A 19,632-nucleotide genomic window follows, 5' to 3' on the forward strand; every position below is an offset into this window, starting at 1 on the left:
TGTGAAATATATACTTATTTATTTTTAAAGAGAAATGCCATGGCGGCCGCGGTGTAACTTAAAAGTAGCCCAAAACCCCGCAACCCATCGGTTTCAAAGTAGCCCAATGCAAGAAAACACGAACATGGCAACCCTGAGTGATAGGAAGACAGAGTTTATAAACCCATAGAAACAACATCGCGAGACTTCTGGGAACGCTTGCGAAGCAGACCAAGCAGACCAGGCCGGGGTTTGGGGTTTGACAAATCAATGAGAGAAGTGAAAAATGATTCCTTAGCTGTTAATTTTCTCGAAATATAAAGGCACAACCTTGATTCGAGACAATGTCTTAAGTAGTTGAACATGTTATTACTCCAACCTCTGAAAGTGACAAACTGAGACGTTTTCATTTTCGTCAAAAACAACTTTATATCGAAGGAGTGCCTTTGATTTGACTGCCTGCACATGCGCAGTTCAGCGCGAGAGACAGTTAGACCCGATGACGTGTTTCAGCGCATGAGCTTAGCTAGTCAACGTCGCCATGACATTGCGTACAAGCGTGATCGTACTGTCTTTGATAGGAAGCACAAGCACCTCCACCCAATCAGTCTCCACTACTGCGCAACACCCATCGTTATTATGACAACTAGCGTAACCATACGCCATGACGTAGCCATTTTAGCAAGTGACTGGTGTCTGAACACAAATCCGATTTGGTAACTTCTAACTTTCAGTACTTTGGACAGTAAGTATTCCAAAACGGATGTGAAAAACAAACCTGAATTGAGCATTAAGGCCTGCAGTGTGAATAAAGGCTTTAGTCATACTTGAAGTTGGATGCATACAGGGACTTGGAACAAGCTGATGTGACGAGGTGATATAGACCTAACAACTGAAGAACATCATTCAAAGGAAGCTTTTAGTCACATCATGCTCCGCCCCATTTTTGCAATTCTGATTTTGCATTAGATGCAAGCACGGAAATAGTTTCGGTAACAAAAGTGTACAGGTGCTGTATGAGTGTATTAGTATAGTGTGAGTATCCACAGGCTTTCATTTCAAGCAGTGAACTGTTGCAATATGACAGGGGTCAGGTCTACACAGATTCCATAACTTTTCACAAAAGTATAGCTTTGATTGACCTTATCAACATTTGTCTGAAAATTGGAACTTTGAGGGAAGGATGGGGACAGTCTCTGAAGTCGTTAGGAGGCTTTTAAATGGTAATGTTATATATATTTCTGTTTATTTTAAGCAGTATGATTTAATGTAATAATATTATCATAAAGATGTAATACAAAATCATATACTGTGCGATTTTTTATATCTTTGTCATTCTTATAACTAGAATCATTGTAAGAGGACATATTTTATAACATTACTGCTATATGTAGGCCTACTGATAGTTTTGAATTGCTAAAACTTTTATTGCCACTAAGGTGCTGCACATGCCTGTTAACATTATTATGATGTACTGCAGAATTCAGTGATTTATATTCAAAGTAATCAAACCATCTGGATTTGGTACTATGCTTTTATCTACAGTGGCTCTGTGAATTACTATGCATGTGCCTTACTGTATTTAATATTCTATGGTCTTTATGACGAGAATATTACAGATTGTGTTTTGTTTTACTATGTTAGTTCCTTATGGATATCCCTCATAGATTGCCATCTGATTCACACTGTAGAGTAACTGTCAATGTTCCCAAACATGAACACTGGCATCTGCCATATTTGCATGTACTACTGAGCAACCTGACTTGGCCCTCTGATAAATATTTGCATATGTTAACGCCTTAATGTAATATTAAGTGGTGGAAAAAGTACTAAATTGTCATACTTGAGTAAAGTAAAGATACCTTAATAGAAAATGACTCAAGTAAAAGTAAGTCACCCAGTAAAGTACTACTTGAGAAAAAGTCAAAAAGTACATGGTTTTAAATGTACTTAAGTACAGTAGTGGAAAAAGTACTCAATTGTCATACTTATGTAAAAGTAAATGCAATACATCAAATTCCTTATATTAAGCAAACCATTAAAGTACAGATACCCAATAAACTACTGTAGTACTTTAAAGTATTTTTTACTTAAGTACTTTCACCACTGGTAATATTACAATTATAGGAAATAAAGAAATCTAAACAAGCGCTGTAGTTCAACTTGTTTTTCCTGTGCCAGCATATAAGATAACATTGTTTCTGATATGCTTGTGACTTGGAATACAGTTTGTGATTACATGTCAAAGTGGAAATTGTAAGGGAAAATATCATTGTATAGCTTTGAGGCACTTAAAACTGTGTACATTTTTGGAAGAGTTAATGCTCTAGGTAATGAATGACAAAATATCCTAAATGGCCACTTAGTATATCATAATATTTTACATGATGTCTTCTTAGGATTGAGATGTACAGGTATATCCTCTTTCTTCCACTTATTAAATGTGTGACTTGCCTGTCTTTCAGACTGTGAGCTGTTTGTATCAGATATCCTACAGGATGAGAACCTCAGTAAACAGGCCAGTGAAACACGGGACGTCTTACTTAATAACTTCAGGGTGGTCCATTCCAGGTACCTACCAGGCTGTTCCTCCCAGTTGGCCCGCTTTACCTCCCTATACACACACATTATAAGGAAACAACTTGTGTCACTTAAATTTTACATTAGATGTTCACATTTCCTGAAGCTTTTTTGATGATAGAAAAAAGCATTGACAATTTGATTTTAGAAACTTGTTATTGAAAGGAAAATATGCGTGAAAGGAAGCACATGAGAAGAAATGGAAAGAAAAGTATCTGCATCTGAGATGTCTGCACCGGAAGCCTTTTACTCCTTTTTACTCTGTGCATGGTAAAGGTGGTACTTATTTGCGAGAGGTTGTTTCTTGTGGTCTGAGAGGCAGGAAACCAAAGTAGTGTGTTTGGTGTCATTGACAGAACTGTAAGCACCCAAAGAACCTTGTAACCTATTTGTGTTATAATTCATTTGCAGTCTAAATATAACTCATCCCCACTTTTATTTTGCAGAAATCCTCAGGAGTTTCCCTTCAGATGTAAGTGACTGCATATTTTACACCATAAAATGGTTGAATCCTTACTTGGGATGTAACTATTTTGTGTGCCATTGACATAAATTCATGCATCTAACACGTTTGGCCATATCAGGGCATTTCCTGTGTGCTGTTGAAAGTCCTCCCCCTGGCCTCCCGACCCTGATGTAGTGTTCTTGCCCACCTAGCTGAGTCCAGACAGGAGGACAGTTCAGATGACAACCAGAGCTCCAGTCTGGGCCGCTCGGCCCCCTCAGACGACCTGTCAGTGGCCTCTGACTACCAGGACGAGGGCTCTCCTGACTGTGAGTAAAGGCTTGGTTCTGTGTGTGTGCGCTGCGCTGTGTGTGTGCGCTGTGTATGTGTGTGAGTGTGTGTGTGTATGTGTGTGTGTCTCAATGCAATGTGCTTATGTGTTAAGCATGACTGAGGGTGTTTGCCACATTATATTTGGGGTTTGTAAGGGGAACATAGGGACTCCTGCTGTGCACTTAACCTGAAAGATATCAGCACATAGAAGGGGTGTCAAGCCCTCTAGTGGTTGGCTCTGCTGCATGAATGGAGTGTTGGTGGGAATACTAAGGGTGAGGATGGGGGGGGGGGGGTGTTGTTCACATAGACCTGATAGGTAACCTAGAGCTCTCTCTAGTGGTGAGAGTAGTCTGGAGCCCTCAGTGAATCCATCCGTGTGTACCGGGGGAGGCTGAGGCGCTAGTCAGTTTCTCTTAGATCAGCCCACACAGAGTGTGCTCTGTAGCTCGAGGCTAATGAGATGATTGATTAACCCTAACCCTGGTCTCCTCTCCCAACTCAGTTTGAAATACAACACTGTACCTGAGGGGCCATGTGTGTTCCATCTCTCTCCCTTTATCGGTCTGGCTCTCTGTCTTCCGTTCTCTCTTTCTCTCTCTCTCTGGTTCTATGAGACATGGTAGTACTTGACTGGTTATTCAGAAGTGGCACAATGACTCACCTAGAGCCTTGGGTGTCCCATGCTCTCAGTGGGTGTCATATGATGATGATGATGGGCATTCCTACATATAACTTCTCCACTTTGTGAATTTAGCATGTTGCAATATCTATTTTCAAAGGTCTGTGTGACAGTGCTTTTTCCTCATTGGTTGTACCCCATTGCTTCCTGAACGAACTGTGTCTGCACCAAAGGGCAGCTGGAGTTCACAGTTCACTGTCTGTTCACTAGCCAGAGTAAATGACAGATATGGCTTTACCCACTTTGCAGGGCAGTCCATTTTAAAGGAAGAGGGTGTGTGTGAAAATAATGAAATGATGAGCTAATGGAAGAAAATGTATTCATGGTTTAATTACAGAAGCTGGATATGCGTGACTGATTTTAGTAGTACTGCCCTTCTAGTCACCCAAACCACAAAGGCCTATATGAGGTCAACTTTTGCTTTTGACTCAGTAACAATCCCACCTTTTTCTATTTAGCCTTATGACAACAAACAACAAAAGAGAACCTTTATCCTAAAACAATAGAACAAATGTACAATGATTGAAAGAATATCAAAAGCAAGAATAGGAAAATGTTGATGATATGGGTTCAGTTCCTGTTCACCTATGTAGAGGAGACCCATGAAAGTTGGTATTTGACATGGAGTTGACTGCCTCAACTTCTCTGCTCCCTAACCTGAGTGTTGAATAAGTGTATTCGATGTAGGCGCGAAACATAATACCTACTGTTGTTTCACTAAATGGCCTGGCCTGTTGTCTCCAGGGCCCAGTTTTTCAAAAGTTCTCTATCTGGATTTCACCAATCGGATAGGATTAAATGCATAGAAATACAATGAATAGAACGGACAAGTCATTGACTTGAATGGGGACTCCCGTTCTAGTCATTCTATTTCTATACATTTAATCCAATCCAATAGCCGAAATCCGGATAGATAACTTTTGAAAAACTGGGTCCAGTGGACTGGCTGACACCAGATTTGTAATGGCTGACAGGAACAGATGGATCCTCCATTGTTTTCCTCTGTGTCTGCATGGTAATGTGAACTGCGTTTCACCCATCGACTGCACGGTTGACCTGACCGTGCCTGCAGCCTCACCCCCAGTCTGGTTGACAACAGCCCCCATCACCACCCAGCACTCCCCCAGTGTGAGGAGGACTTGCGAAGTGGAGGGAGGGAAGCAGGAGATGGGGGTCGAAGTGCTATGAGACTTGGCATGCTGTTTTGCAGGGTCAAGTTTACGATCTGTCTTAAAATAAGTATAGGGATGGTGTGTTTGTTTTGTGGCCATTGGGTGGTAGCCGAGGCGATGACAGTATTGCAGGAGTATTGTATCAGGAGCAGTCAGAGGAGATTGGTTTTTTGATATATCAACGTTTTTGTGGTCATAAGGATTGTTTTCATACATTGTTATCGCCCATATTTGTTCAGGTGTGGAGAAAAGGTCTCTATTATTAATTTAGTAATAAAACATCTAACGTCACGATTCACAGTGCACATATTTGTTATTGAAGGCATACATGACCTGTTCAAGCGGAAACAAACTCCATCTCTCAAACTGATATCCCACCAGATAATTAGTGTCTGTTTATTGATCCATTTGATTGATATGATCTATAGACAAACATGTCTGAGTGGTGAGAAAGGTCTGTTTGTTAGAAGCAGGGGTAGGCAGAGGTACTGTGTGGTATCAGAGAATGCAGGAGGCATTGGGCCCTTGTGTCTGCTGACTGTGACTGATATCAAGGACAATGGGCAGCAGGCTCCAGCTCTGCCAGTGCCAACACTATTTCCTGCACCAATTACGGCCAATAGGAAAAAGGCCAAGATAACCACTTTGGATTTGAAATAGTCATTTTAGTTCAGTTGTATCTCATTTTTCTTAAATTGGTCATTAGACTGTAAATCTAGAATGTTAATTTCCAAAGAGTGTGCTGGCATAAAATTGTCTGCGTTTTGATTGGTATAATTTAGCGCGGAAAGAGTTCAAAAGGTGTGCTTTCAATTATATTATAACTATGCTACAAAATTGCATTAAAAAAAAGGTTAGAGGGTAGTATATCTAAAGATACACCTGACCCAGTCAAAGCTGTAACACAGAACAAAATACATAAAGATATGTGGAGTTGTAGTAAGACCTTGAATGGCCTCTGTATAGTAAGTGGTTTTAGTGGAAGAAGCTGTTATACCTCAGATACAGATTATCTTTATTTTAGCTGGTACTTCGCTGAATTACCTACAGTACTTAGCACTTCTGTGAGAAACAGACGTGGAACTCTCTGTACAGTAAGTGGCCATGCTATCTATCCACTAAGTGAACTTCTGACCCCTGGCTTCTTAGCTGGTCAACCTGTGACCTGTCAAACTTCCGAACCTAGAGCAGGGATGGGCAACTGGCGGCCCACGGGAACTCAGTCGGGGTCTCAACTTACTGTTGAGAGTTAGAATAGTAGAAAACCCAAGGTGCAATTTCGAAATTTGGTTGGGCATAAGCAGTGTTTCTCTTGTTATGTCAGTCACTGACAGCCAACATTTTTTAGATTGGTAAATTAGTCTAGAGGCCAGCTATCTAAACTTGGCTAGGACCGGCTCTGACTGCATGTGTGGTTATGGATGTGGTCAGCTGCCGCCCCTCATGATGAGTTCAGATTTTTGGTGGCCCCCACCTCCATCAAAGTTGCCCATCCCTGGTCTAGAGTAACCTTGTCTAGAATATTGACCTGACTGCCCATGGAAACTCCATAGATCTAAGTTTCTTTGACTTGGAAATACCCACCCTTCCGAAAACAGAGCTGCTGGGAGATTCATTTTCCAGTGTTCATTGGTGCATGGACTTAATGACATGCTACTCATTTGCAGGACTCACAGAACATGTTAATGAGCATGTTCTTTTTTCCTTTCTCCTTCGCTCTCCTCTTCTGCTGCGGTCATTGAGAAACACATTACAAGACTGGAACAGGCTCGCCATCATGCTGGCCCAGCCATCGGGGTTCAAAGGTTCACGCTGTTCCCCTGGGGCTACTGTGCTGCTACAGATGCTACTCTTTTCTTTCTCCTCATCTTTTCTCCCTCTTGACTCTCCCTCTGCCCCTCTCCCTGTTTAGACTATTAATCTCCAACTCTCTCGCGCTCTCTCTCTCCCTCACTCATGCTGCCTGGCAAGAGGAGAGGACTGCTTGAAGGGGGGATTTTGACCGTCTTTAACTGAGGGGCATCCATCACTCACGTCTCCTCGCCCCCACTCCAAGCTTTGCCATGTTGATTTCTGTCTCCTCCTTTAAAAAGCTGTTTTGTTTCAGTTTTCTCCTTAATTTCTCCTGTTTAATTGTTTTTCTTAATTAGAGTACCTCTCCCCTCTGGTGTAAGTCTTTTGTAAAACACACAGAGAAAACAAGGCAGTAAAAATGTCGATGTGTAACAGTCCACCCATTCTCGAAACAAACCGCCAACCCGCGGCATAACTGCAGCAACAGAATTTCGCCATGGTTTGGCGTTTTAAATTACGCCATGTGGTGCGGTATATTAGCTGTTACAAAATTAAACCATGTTTTGACGTTTTACTTAGCCATGTGGTGCCGAATTTTATGTCAGTCAAACTCCGCAAAAGTGAAACTCAAATTTTAATTTAGGCATTCATTCCGAATGGTTAACGTTAGGGATAGGGTTAAACGTATTATTTTTTAAATGTTCTACTTCATATTCATAATCTCTTGCACCACCCAACATCAACAAATGTGAAAATGACGCGTTTCTATGTTTGTAGAAAAAAATATAGGGTTAGGGTTAGGCTTTCGTTCTGAGTGGTTAAATTAAGGATTAAGGTTTGGGAAAGGCGGCACTGGGATTGAAAACGCGACCTTCGGAGCTGGAGTCTGCGGTTTAAACGTCCATCCACCATACCTATCCACAACGCACTAGCAAGCCGCAAGCCTCCTAGACGTAATAGGCGCTCACATTGCCCGGTCGAAACGTAATCTAGTACCTGCAGAATTGGCACTTCCTGGCGTATTCAATAAGAGAATGGGCTGGTAACAGTCTACATAGACAGCATGCAGAGTGGGAAGCCCAGGCTGGGTGGGTTCTATTCTCCCCCTTAGCTGTCAATGTCACAGACAAATAGCAAAACTATCAGATGCGCTGGGTTCACCCAGAGGTTAGCCTTCCCAGGTACCTCATGCATTCACTCCCTTTCATTCACTCCCTTGCCTCGCCCTCCTGCCTTGCAAATGAGAATTTGATTTCGCTCTCCGCTGGAATCTATTTCTGGAGATGAATGAAGTTTCGATGCCAAGCCAAGGTGGCCCCGCTGATTTCATAGGGAAATAAATGGAGATTGGAGAGACGTGTTGGCCTGTACAGACAGTGACACGACAGCTCCCAAGGCCTCTGGGATTCCTTTGTTTAATTGTGTCTGTAATGTTGCGCTTTGAGGTCATTAACATGCCCTTGTGGAGTTATTTGAGGATGCTGAGGAATAAGCATCTCTCTTGTTCACCAGGGATACCTCTGGATCACTAGGGATACCTCTGGAGAGCCAATCGCACTGTGTGTGCCAGCGTTGCCTCTGTGTGGAACCATGTGCCTGTGTGCAGAGTGTTTATCTACAATGGAAATGATATCCAATTATTTATTGTAGCCTGTATTGTAACTTAGCCTGATCTCAGGGAAATGGTACGTGATTACTCTGTGCATGTGGAAAAGAACACACCCGATTCTGGAACAACACAGTGGTTAATATTAGATTGTTCTACTGATAATAGTCATGCGAGGATTCATCCTGAGTTTGGGAGTTTGTCCTAATGCAGATCCGTCTGTCTGTCTTCTTCTAAAAACAAAAAATTGTGATATATTCAGCTTTGATCTATTGTGTTAGCGGTAGACCTATCATGTCTCCTCTGAACAAACAGTTCATGGAAAGTGAGTGGCAGGTATCCTAGTGGTTAAGAGCGTTGGGCCCGTAATCGAAGGGTCGCTAGTTCGAATCCCCGAGCAGACTAGGTGAAAAATCTGCCAATGTGCAAGGAACTTAACCCTAATTGCTGAGGATAAGAGCGTCTACTAGATTACTTAAATGTGTATGTGAAACACTTCATTTAAATTCAGTACAACAAAGGCCTATGTAGATAGATTTAACGGTCAACATTCTATTTCCATGATGTTGATACATAGGTTACATTTATTTTAAAAATCATGTTTTTTGGTCTAAAAAACACTCATCAGCAAGCACACCACAATGCTAAAATAATGGGCTAAATCTAATCAAAGAGCCAGGCTTATTCTATACAAACAGTAGCTTTTTTTATTAGCTTTTTGGCTATACACTAATATTTTAAATTATGTTTATTGTTTTGTTGTATGTTTATTGTTCTCATAAATTATCAGTTATGTTACCATTAATGATACATTGATAAAAAATCAAACGCCTTTATTGTTTATTCAGTGAAGCCCATATTATGTATAAGAAATATTAATATTCTGTAATCCATACACATTTTCTCGAGCCTATTATAATGTTCAAATAATCAACCGCAAGGCAGCATAGTATTTGAATCACGTTTTATTTCGTTCTGTTGAAAACTGATTTGATATTAGAACATGCTCAAATACCATATAGCCTACTTCTTAAAATGTGGAATGTCAACTTTACGAACCCATCGCATTCCGTTTCAGCAATGTGGTAAGAATGATTGTGTAGGCCATCATTTACATATTTCTGACAGCGGACACGTGTCTTGATTTAATTTTCTTTAATTGAAATTACATTTTCCTTCAGCAAATGCTATAAATATAATTTTCTAATTCTGAATTTATACAGTATTTGCCTACTACAACAATCTACTTACAAACTGACATGTTAGATTCGTGATTCAGATAGCAGCCCATTAATCTTGTTTTCAATTATACTATTGATTTTAATCAATAGGTCTAAATTTCAGGTCTAAATCTCCTTGTTGGCGAAAAAAAACATCCATCGAAATGTGTTAGAGATCTACTCTTGTTTATTTGCTATTTATTTATTGCAGAGCTATGTACAGTATCTTCCACCAGTTTTATTCTTGTTTCTCATCAAATTAAATGTATTGCTACATTATAAGGGTTAATAATGATCAATATTTCCCCACATATTTAGGAATCACTGAGATTTTCATTAGACAAATTACATGATCAAGGACACATTAACGTTCTAGAACTTTCCCTCTCATATTGGCTGGCTGATAAATATTAATTTAGATTTGTATGCTTACATTTTTTTATATTCTTTTATATTTTCAGAGAAAAGCATTGTATTGCATTTTAAAGCTGTAATTGTAAGCTATATCTTATATATAAAAACACTCAACTAATTTAAAAGCCTATATAAAAAGATACAATTAGTAGGGCAATGAATTATTATCTTATCCAAATAGTGCTTTATTTTTATTTTTTAGATACAATTCTACATTAATCCCAGGTTTTGTTTGTTTAGATTGTTTTACAACTACTTCTCAGCTACCCACAATGTTAGAACAAAATAATTGCACTTTGCCTCCAGAGAACTTCTTGATGTAAATGAGGCAACTGCCAGTATGTAATGAATCCATCTCAAATTTCTATTTTAGTTTTTATTCCCACTCTATGCTGACCTAGACTTGTACATTTTCAATCAAGGCTCCCTCATTGACTTGCTACTATCACCAGTGTTTTATCACAAACAGACAAACTCTCCTGTTGGCTGTGCTCCTCTATTGTTGCAATCTATATCCCCACTGTAGTTTTTCCCCAAGTGTCAGTGAGGCGGCTGAAAGCCATCCCCTGTGATTTGAGGATTCTTATATCTGCAGTTAAGTATTTGAGTAGTGGTTGTTAATCTATGAGAGGGAATTTAGGGCACTGCAGTCACTCCTTATGGCTACCCAGGGGGAACCCGATGTCACATCGTAATATTTCTCCCTCTGTCCCCAGCCTGAACACTGGCATGGGGAATGTGAAAGCACCAGAGCCTGGCAGGACTGACATAATATTATTACCCTGCAGAGAGGCACACTAAGGCAAGCGATCTGCTCCCTCTCAGAGCCACTGGGAGGAGGAATCTTCACACAGAGGCAAAGATTTGTGTCCTTTCTATTTGACCTCTCCTTGCCATCACAGTACAGATACATAACATAAAAACCATTTACATAAAAAAAACATGGACCTCTACTAATGTTATGTATGCTTTTGCTCAGATGCGTGCATTACGAGATTGGTTCTATATGCTCTGCGTATCGATGAGTGAAATCATAATCAGATCAGTGGTTGGAGTAGGGGGCAGGGAGGACATTTGGTCTTTAACCTCAGAGCCTCTCTGTCTCTCTCCTCCTCCCCCCTGACGGTGGCTTTGTGGAGGTTTGCACACACAGGGAAGGAGGAGGCTCTCCTGTTATGAGGAGAAATGTCTCTATTTAGCCTGGGCTGTGTGCAGATGGAGCTCTGGGTGGGGTGAGGGTGCACTCAGTGGACCCTTTTTCCTAATCAAGGACAGCGTCGGAAGGGATCGCAGTCACACTCGCTATGTCTCCCAAAGCAGCATTCCTCCCTCCCACTCCGGCCCCCAGGCCTGGGGGGGGGGGGGGCTCCCTCTGCCTTCTGGTTCACCTCATCACCAGGGTTCACAAGGAGGTCAGGTCTTGGCTCCATTGTATCTCCACTCCAACAAAATGCAGTATCTCTCACAGCAAAAGACACAGGGGAAGAGGCTAGTGCCAGGGATCCAAGGACTATACTGAGAAGAAACAGTATGGTTCCTATCCAAATCTTCCTCCTGTAATCTTCCTCATCAATTCACCTGCTCTGCTAACCCACCTGGCCCAGCTCGGACCGGTCCGGGACACACCCATTTTGGCTCACCTAAAAGTTAACAGGAAAAAGTCCTCTCCAGTAGGCAGCTGTGTATGGCAAGGCCCTCCAGGTAACGATGAGTCATTTAACCCAGGCTAATGTTGACACCTACGCAGGGGGGTTTCAGATTGAGCTGACACACTGAGTCTTGGCAGCACACTGCACACCAGGCAAGCCTACCTCCAGATTTTCATATGACTCAATGTAAATCTTCCTGTCTGTGGTAGCATTGCCCTCACACCATATGATCTCGCTTCCTCTGGCTACACCATTGCATTAGCAATGCTTCATGCAGATGGTTAATGTTATTTATTATTATTTATTTTTTACAGATGGAAGAAAAATAATGAAATAAATTGGAACATCAAACACCGTACATTTTGGTGTGATTTCTCATCATCCTGCAGCACCAACAGCCTCTTTAAATAATGTATTGTGTTCGTAACATCTTTGTTGCATTATGGCAGTATAGATATAAAATGTTAGTCCTCCCACCTACCATTTGCCTTCATTTTGATTCACTCTAAAGCCAGCCTCTGATTGACTTGCAGCATAACTGAAGTGGATTTTAATGGGCAACTACATTAACTCTTTCTAGTCATTATCACATAAATCAAGCGTTTCTTGCTGGATCAACTGCTGAGCTCATAACACCATGCTGAGACTGAGGAGTGGCCATGACACAGCTATGGCAGCTCACATGCATCCTGTATCATGTTGGTTTAGGGGTTAAAATGTGATTTTTGTAGGTGTGTATAGCTGTTTTATTAATAACAATATAAATGATATGAATGACAGTAATTAAAAAATTAAAAAATGAAAATGAAGTCGATTCATAGAGCTGAATAATTGATAATGCAATCTACGATTGATAGAAGAACAGCCTCCATCTGGGATTTGGATGAAGCCTTCATTAGCTCAGTTTGGGGAAAATATCATCTCATTGCTTCTTTATGTGTGTTAAGAAAAATCATAATTGAAACATATTGGATTCTGTATTTAGGGTTTATGTGAATCATACATGTTTTTAATCAGTCTTATTCACTTTTGGCTCAAACCAAGAGTAGATATATTGTTATAGCTGTTGATAAGTATTTTCATAAGATGAGGTATTGCTTGCTGTCGACCAATCAGCATATGTCATACAGAGGGCTGGGATCAAAAATATGTCAGGGGAGTAGGATTTCTGAATGTACAGTATGCAAACTGAACATGTGCTACCCTGTGGTAGAACCCTGAACCATGCAAGAATAATTAAAAACCCCAGCCCCTTACCTGTTGGTGAATTTGGTCCTCGAGCTGTAACTCTGTCTCAAAATGTTGTCTATCACTAGCAGAACCATATCAGCAAGTACAATTCTGAGTATGTGTAAATGTCCTTGGCGAATAAAGCTGATTATGATTCTTAAGAGTAATTCCCTGAATGTTCCGATATCTTTCAAATCCAGTATGAAACACATGGTTTATACAATGAGGCCTGGTCAAGGAGCTCTCTTTGGTCAAGCCACAGCTCTGTTGTTTACTGATTCAAGCAGATCTAACCATCCTGTCCCTGTGTTGACTTTATATCTCCTTGACTATTAACTGGGCATGACCTTTGAAATAAATGTAGATGGAAGGAAGTAAACAGATGAAAGGTGCCGTGACTGGGAAGCAGGCCTAGAAAAATGAACAGAGCATTGGATGGATGAGGCGGGGGAAGCCTAATGACAGGGCTTTTGTTATGATGGACTGAATCAGGTTCTCTTTGACAAAACAGTCTGTAGCGGCTTAGCGCTAGCTGCTGACACGAGTCAGTCATCCACAAAGCAGGTTGACATGAGAGTGTGTTAGTGTCATGAGGTGTCTGGGGCCTCACTCTGAGCTGTGACCACCTCATATGTCAGCAGGACCTGCAAGGTACAGCGGACAGTGCAGGGTTACCATATCACACGTTGGCTTATAATATGAATCTCTGTTATGGTCCTTATACGGCATGACGTTCAGATATGACTTTGAATCCATTGCACTCTGGACCAGATTCATTTGCCTACACTAAAACGACAGGAGTAGATAGCCACTGACATTTTGGCTAAGGGAGCATTTCAGCTTTACATTTACATTACATTTTACATTTTAGTCATTTAGCAGATGCTCTTATCCAGAGCGACTTACAGTTAGTGAGTGCATACATTTTCATACTGGCCCCCGTGGGAAACGAACCCACAACCCTGGCGTTGCAAGCGCCATGCTCTACCAACTGAGCTACACGGGGGGGGGAGACTCCTCTTGGCTGAACATCTACTTTGTTTGGACAAGAAGACACAGTTGTGGCGCGGCTTGTTTGGTTTTGTTCGTAGGAAGTCAAGGTCTGGTTCAAAGGAGATGGATTACAGGCCTCTTTCCCTGTCATCAGTGGTCTGAATGAAAGGTCACCCAGACTAGTATAAATGGTCTTTAAATGGCTCCTGCACTCTAAACCAAAGGAGGCCACCTGTTCCCCCATTCTCCCTCCTTGGTAACTAGGTCGAAGCCCGATGACAGATGAATTGATAATCGGGATTGAGCTTTGTTTTGCCATGTTCAGGAGGACAGGCACCTTGGTTGAATTCCAGTCAACTGTGGAATCCTAAAGTGAGACAAGGAATGTCCATTTAAGATGTAGTGGATGTTTAAATGCCCTTAATTTACACTGCTACACTTGTAACATGGTACGGCTCTCTGTAGCACATTTGTTAGATCACGGGTCAGTTAATAGCACACACCTAAAGGCCTCTGAGGTGCATAGTCAATGTATGACTGAAGCTCCAGGCCAGGGAGCCATACAGAGACCCATTCTGGTCATTCCCCGTATCTGCTGCATTGCTAATTTGCAGCACAGCCGCAATAGCAGCAGAAGTGCTGCAAATGTATTGATCCCAGTTTCCCCAAAGCTGCAGTGGTGTATTTGATTCAGGGCCTGCTGCAGTGTGGCCTGTTGCTGCTCTCTGGGCAGGAGAGAACCATCTTCAACATGGAGTCCATGACAAATACCGTAACAGTCCATAAATGTTCTATCATTTTGTATGTATCTTACTTTGTGATCTTCCACAGACTTTGAGGAGATCCAAATGGCGGCAGTCCAGGATCTCAGTAACATCTTGAAACAAGGCTACCTGGAGAAGAAACGACGAGGTACTAAGATTATGGAGTCAAATATGATGGAAATATGTTATGTTGAGTGCTCATTCAAAGACTTGTTTTCATTACGTTTTCCATTTAGATCACAGCTTCTTCAGCTTAGAATGGCAAAGACGATGGTGTGTCCTCAATAACACAATATTCTACTACTTTGGGAGTGACAAAGGTTGGTTTGAAACCCTCACATCACACTAAGGCATACAATTTATTCATGTACAGTTATTTATGCCTGGAACTCATACATGTGAACATTTGGGTGAGGAGATTGAGTTAACACTATTCTTCCTTCAGACAAGCAGCAGAAGGGCTCCTTCTATATCAAAGGTTACAGTGCAGAGCTGGTGGCCAACCTACGTAAAGACTCCAAGAAAAATGCCTGCTTTGAGCTGAGTGCCCCTGGCCGACGCTCCTTCCAGGTGGGTGTACAGTACAATAACAATACAAGGGTCTCCTCACAATGGGATTGAATGACAGTGATGTTTCATAGCATACCAGTCTTACCTAATGATCATACTGTATGATGGTGACTATCCTCCCCAGTTCACTGCTAGCAGCCCACGAGAAGCCAGGGAATGGGTGGACCAGATCAACTTTGTCCTGAAAGGTATGTCAACATATTTCCAAAGCTATTTCAAAGACACTGTAGTAGAAAAGGATATAGTGATGATTGTGTATGTTTTCTTGTCATCTGTTAGATTGGTATTGCCTCACTGACTTTTTGGCCTGAAAGGGCAGGAAATAAACCATTTATATCCATTCCCAAATATATCCATCACCAAACTGACCAATCAGATGCCTTCCGAACCTCCTCATCCACCACGTCACAAGGCATTCATGTCACGCATGCCACACCCCCACCTCTCCCCCCTACCGATTTCCCCCTTACGGGAAATTGATTGGTAGACGTTCTGGTTATCCTCTAGCGGCATTGATTTTTGCCTGGCCAATGCTGTATCACAGAGGACCTGATACCCTGTGTTGCAGTGCCCAGTCGCCAGCAATCACAGCGCTGCTCCATCTGAGAGAGGCAGGCTGCACCGGCTGCTCTAAAATGGGCTGATTTGCGGGAAGTAACAGACACCCCATCATTTGTCTTGTCCACTTTTACTACTATACAAGACCCAGATATACAGGGAGTTGGAGACGAAGGTTTTGCTCTCTGTTGTTTGCTGTGGGTTTATGCTGGATGAATTTGAGATTTTTCACTTCCTTTCCCCCCTGGCTGGTCATCAAAGGTGTCCACGAATGTCCATCAGAATGACTAGATATTTCACAGATGTTTAGAAAATACTATCAAAATGGGGAAGGAAGTCAGTGGATGCCATCTACTACTCTGGGTCCAATGGATACTTAAGTGGTTGTGGCTCAGAGGGGTTGGGTTAAATGCGGAAGACACGTTTCAGTTGAATGCATTCAGTTATACAACTGACCAGGTATCCCCCTTTACTTTCTCTTTACCTCATGCTGTGCTCTATACAGAGAGACTGCTCATTATTTTATGCCGTGCCTTCCCGTCCCATGCAGATTTGAGTTCCAGCTTTATCCCCTTTGATGACGATGAGGAAGAGGAGGAGGAGGAGACCTATGATGACATTGAGGGGGTGACGGGGGTGGCCAGCCGTCCCCCTCGGCCCACCCCCGCACCCTTCCCGGTCCTGCCCCAGCAGGCCAAAGCCTCTCTCAGTAGCCACAAGGAATGGAGGCCTAGCCAGGGGGGGGAAGAGGAAGAGGATGATATCTACGAGGTCCTCCCAGGTATGAGAACACACACACACACACAGACACACATTCTCATAACCTCTTGGAGGTGTATCACTATCACTGTAACTCGAAGACTAATTACACATTATACAGTGAGGGAAAAAAGTATTTGATCCCCTGCTGATTTTGTACGTTTGCCCACTGACAAAGAAATGATCAGTCTATAATTTTAATGGTAGGTTTATTTGAACAGTGAGAGACAGAATAACAACAACAAAAATCCAGAAAAAACGCATGTCAAAAATGTTATAAATTGATTTGCATTTTAATGAGGGAAATAAGTATTTGACCCCCTCTCAATCAGAAAGATTTCTGGCTCCCAGGTGTCTTTTATACAGGTAATGAGCTGAGATTAGGAGCACACTCTTGAAGGGAGTGCTCCTAATCTCAGTTTGTTACCTGTATAAAAGACATCTGTCCACAGAAGCAATCAATCAATCAGATTCCAAACTCTCCACCATGGCCAAGACCAAAGAGCTCTCCAAGGATGTCAGGGACAAGATTGTAGACCTACACAAGGCTAGAATGGGCTACAAGACCATCGCCAAGCAGCTTGGTGAGAAGGTGACAACAGTTGGTGCGATTATTTGCAACTGGAAGAAACACAAAAGAACTGTCAATCTCCCTCGGCCTGGGGCTCCATGCAAGATCTCACCTCGTGGAGTTGCAATGATCATGAGAACGGTGAGGAATCAGCCCAGAACTACACAGGAGGATCTTGTCAATGATCTCAAGGCAGCTGGGACCATAGTCACCAAGAAAACAATTGGTAACACACAAAGCCGTGAAGGACTGAAATCCTGCAGCGCCCGCAAGGTCCCCCTGCTCAAGAAAGCACATATACATGCCCGTCTGAAGTTTGCCAATGAACATCTGAATGATTCAGAGGAGAACTGGGTGAAAGTGTTGTGGTCAGATGAGACCAAAATGGAGCTCTTTGGCATCAACTCAACTCACCGTGTTTGGAGGAGGAGGAATGCTGCCTATGACCCCAAGAACACCATCCACACCGTCAAACATGGTGGTGGAAACATTATGCTTTGGGGGTGTTTTTCTGCTAAGGGGACAGGACAACTTCACCGCATCAAAGGGACGATGGACGGGGCCATGTACCGTCAAATCTTGGGTGAGAACCTCCTTCCCTCAGCCAGGGCATTGAAAATGGGTCGTGGATGGGTATTCCAGCATGACAATGACCCAAAACACACAGCCAAGGCAACAAAGGAGTGGCTCAAGAAGAAGCACATTAAGGTCCTGGAGTGGCCTAGCCAGTCTCCAGACCTTAATCCCATAGAAAATCTGTGGAGGGAGCTGAAGGTTCGAGTTGCCAAACGTCAGCCTCGAAACCTTAATGACTTGGAGAAGATCTGCAAAGAGGAGTGGGACAAAATCCCTCCTGAGATGTGTGCAAACCTGGTGGCCAACTACAAGAAACGTCTGACCTCTGTGATTGCCACCAAGTACTAAGTCATGTTTTGCAGAGGGGTCAAATACGTATTTCCCTCATTAAAATGCAAATCAATTTATAACATTTTTGACATGCGTTTTTCTGGATTTTTTTGTTGTTATTCTGTCTCTCACTGTTCAAATAAACCTACCATTAAAATTATAGACTGATCCTTTCTTTGTCAGTGGGCAAACGTACAAAATCAGCAGGGGATCAAATACTTTTTTCCCTCTCTGTAAATCATGTTATCCTAATAAGAGTGTCAGTGGTGTGACTGTGTTTACAGAGGAAATACAGGACTGTCCCACGGGCAGGTGGGTGGCTAAATGGGTCCTGAGAACGAGCATAGGGGGTGACTTCTCCACGTCATCATCCATTACTCCATTTAAGATACATCAAGATTCTGTTTCCCCTTTTCCGAAATCATTGGTTGGAGAGAAATATGTCTTGCCAACTGTCTTTTCACCATAGAAAGCCATCTGGGATGGGTACAGAGTAGACCCTGACCACAGATGGCGTATCGAATGACAGTCTCTTTCTTTCACTTTCTCACCCTATCACCAATAAATCTCTCTCCCCTTCTTTGGTTGCGCCCAGATTTTCTTAAAAGGCACTGGAGGGCCAATGGAGGTAGTAGGAAGAAGGCGGGACCCACATCTCCACAATACAGAAAGTGCATGATTTTGTTTCAGGAAAGTTTTTGACATTTCTCACCCCTTTTGTTTTCATCCTGTTTTCCAGACGACGACTTTCCAGGATCCATTGAAGAGATCAGTGAGAAGAGCACGAAACCAGGTCTGAATCCCACTCACAGCATTCACTGACCAGCAAAATAGGAGAAATGATCTGTATCAACTTTTCCTCTTACACAAAGTCCTCTTTGTCAGCATTTGCCAGCTGTTTACGTTAATACAAGATAGATGAGGGCAAGAAGTACATGTGATATCAGCAAGCTGCTGTTCTAGAGAGGAGGTGTGTAGGTGTGTCTTTTAGATAAAGATAATTATTGATAGGGGTATTACTCACTATTCAAATTATTCAAAGTGTTTTGATATTTAGACTTTCGGTTCAAGTGTAATATTTTAGGTAACAGCATTTGTGTGTTTTTGCTCAGTGTGGTCCATGGACTATGCCAATTACTACCAGGGCTTGTGGGACTGTGAGGCAGACGAGCCTGACGAGCTGGCCTTCCAAAGAGGTGACCTCATTTACATCGTCAGTAAGGTCAGCATCAACAACGCCAGTCACAGTTCCTTCATGCACTTTATCAACATGCTACACACAGGTAACTGCCAAAATAATAGAAACACTTGAGTAAATGAGGGATACAAAGTATATTGAAAGCAGGTGCTTCCACACAGGTGTGGTTTCTGAGTTAATTAAGCAACTAGCATGTTAAGGTCATGTAT

General features: G+C 42.2%; 1 protein-coding gene across 1 annotated transcript in view; it reads left to right on the forward strand.

Moving 5' to 3' along the window:
* The first annotated feature begins 943 nt into the window (after positions 1–943).
* The window catches only part of LOC311128251 (src kinase-associated phosphoprotein 1-like), a 32,752-nt gene continuing 14,063 nt past the window's right edge, over positions 944–19,632 (forward strand). Inside the window, exons 1-11 of the mRNA XM_084160300.1 lie at positions 944–1,202; positions 2,445–2,550; positions 3,006–3,031; positions 3,217–3,333; positions 14,929–15,009; positions 15,098–15,181; positions 15,307–15,431; positions 15,556–15,619; positions 16,540–16,770; positions 18,965–19,018; positions 19,338–19,447. Coding sequence (XP_084016426.1) covers positions 1,163–1,202; positions 2,445–2,550; positions 3,006–3,031; positions 3,217–3,333; positions 14,929–15,009; positions 15,098–15,181; positions 15,307–15,431; positions 15,556–15,619; positions 16,540–16,770; positions 18,965–19,018; positions 19,338–19,447 — 1,038 coding nt within the window. The 5' untranslated portion in view covers positions 944–1,162. The remainder of the gene's footprint in view (positions 1,203–2,444; positions 2,551–3,005; positions 3,032–3,216; positions 3,334–14,928; positions 15,010–15,097; positions 15,182–15,306; positions 15,432–15,555; positions 15,620–16,539; positions 16,771–18,964; positions 19,019–19,337; positions 19,448–19,632) is intronic.

Source organism: Coregonus lavaretus, assembly GCF_964263955.1.
Source record: "Coregonus lavaretus genome assembly, chromosome: 1".
In the NCBI taxonomy this organism is placed as follows: Eukaryota; Metazoa; Chordata; class Actinopteri; order Salmoniformes; family Salmonidae; genus Coregonus; species Coregonus lavaretus.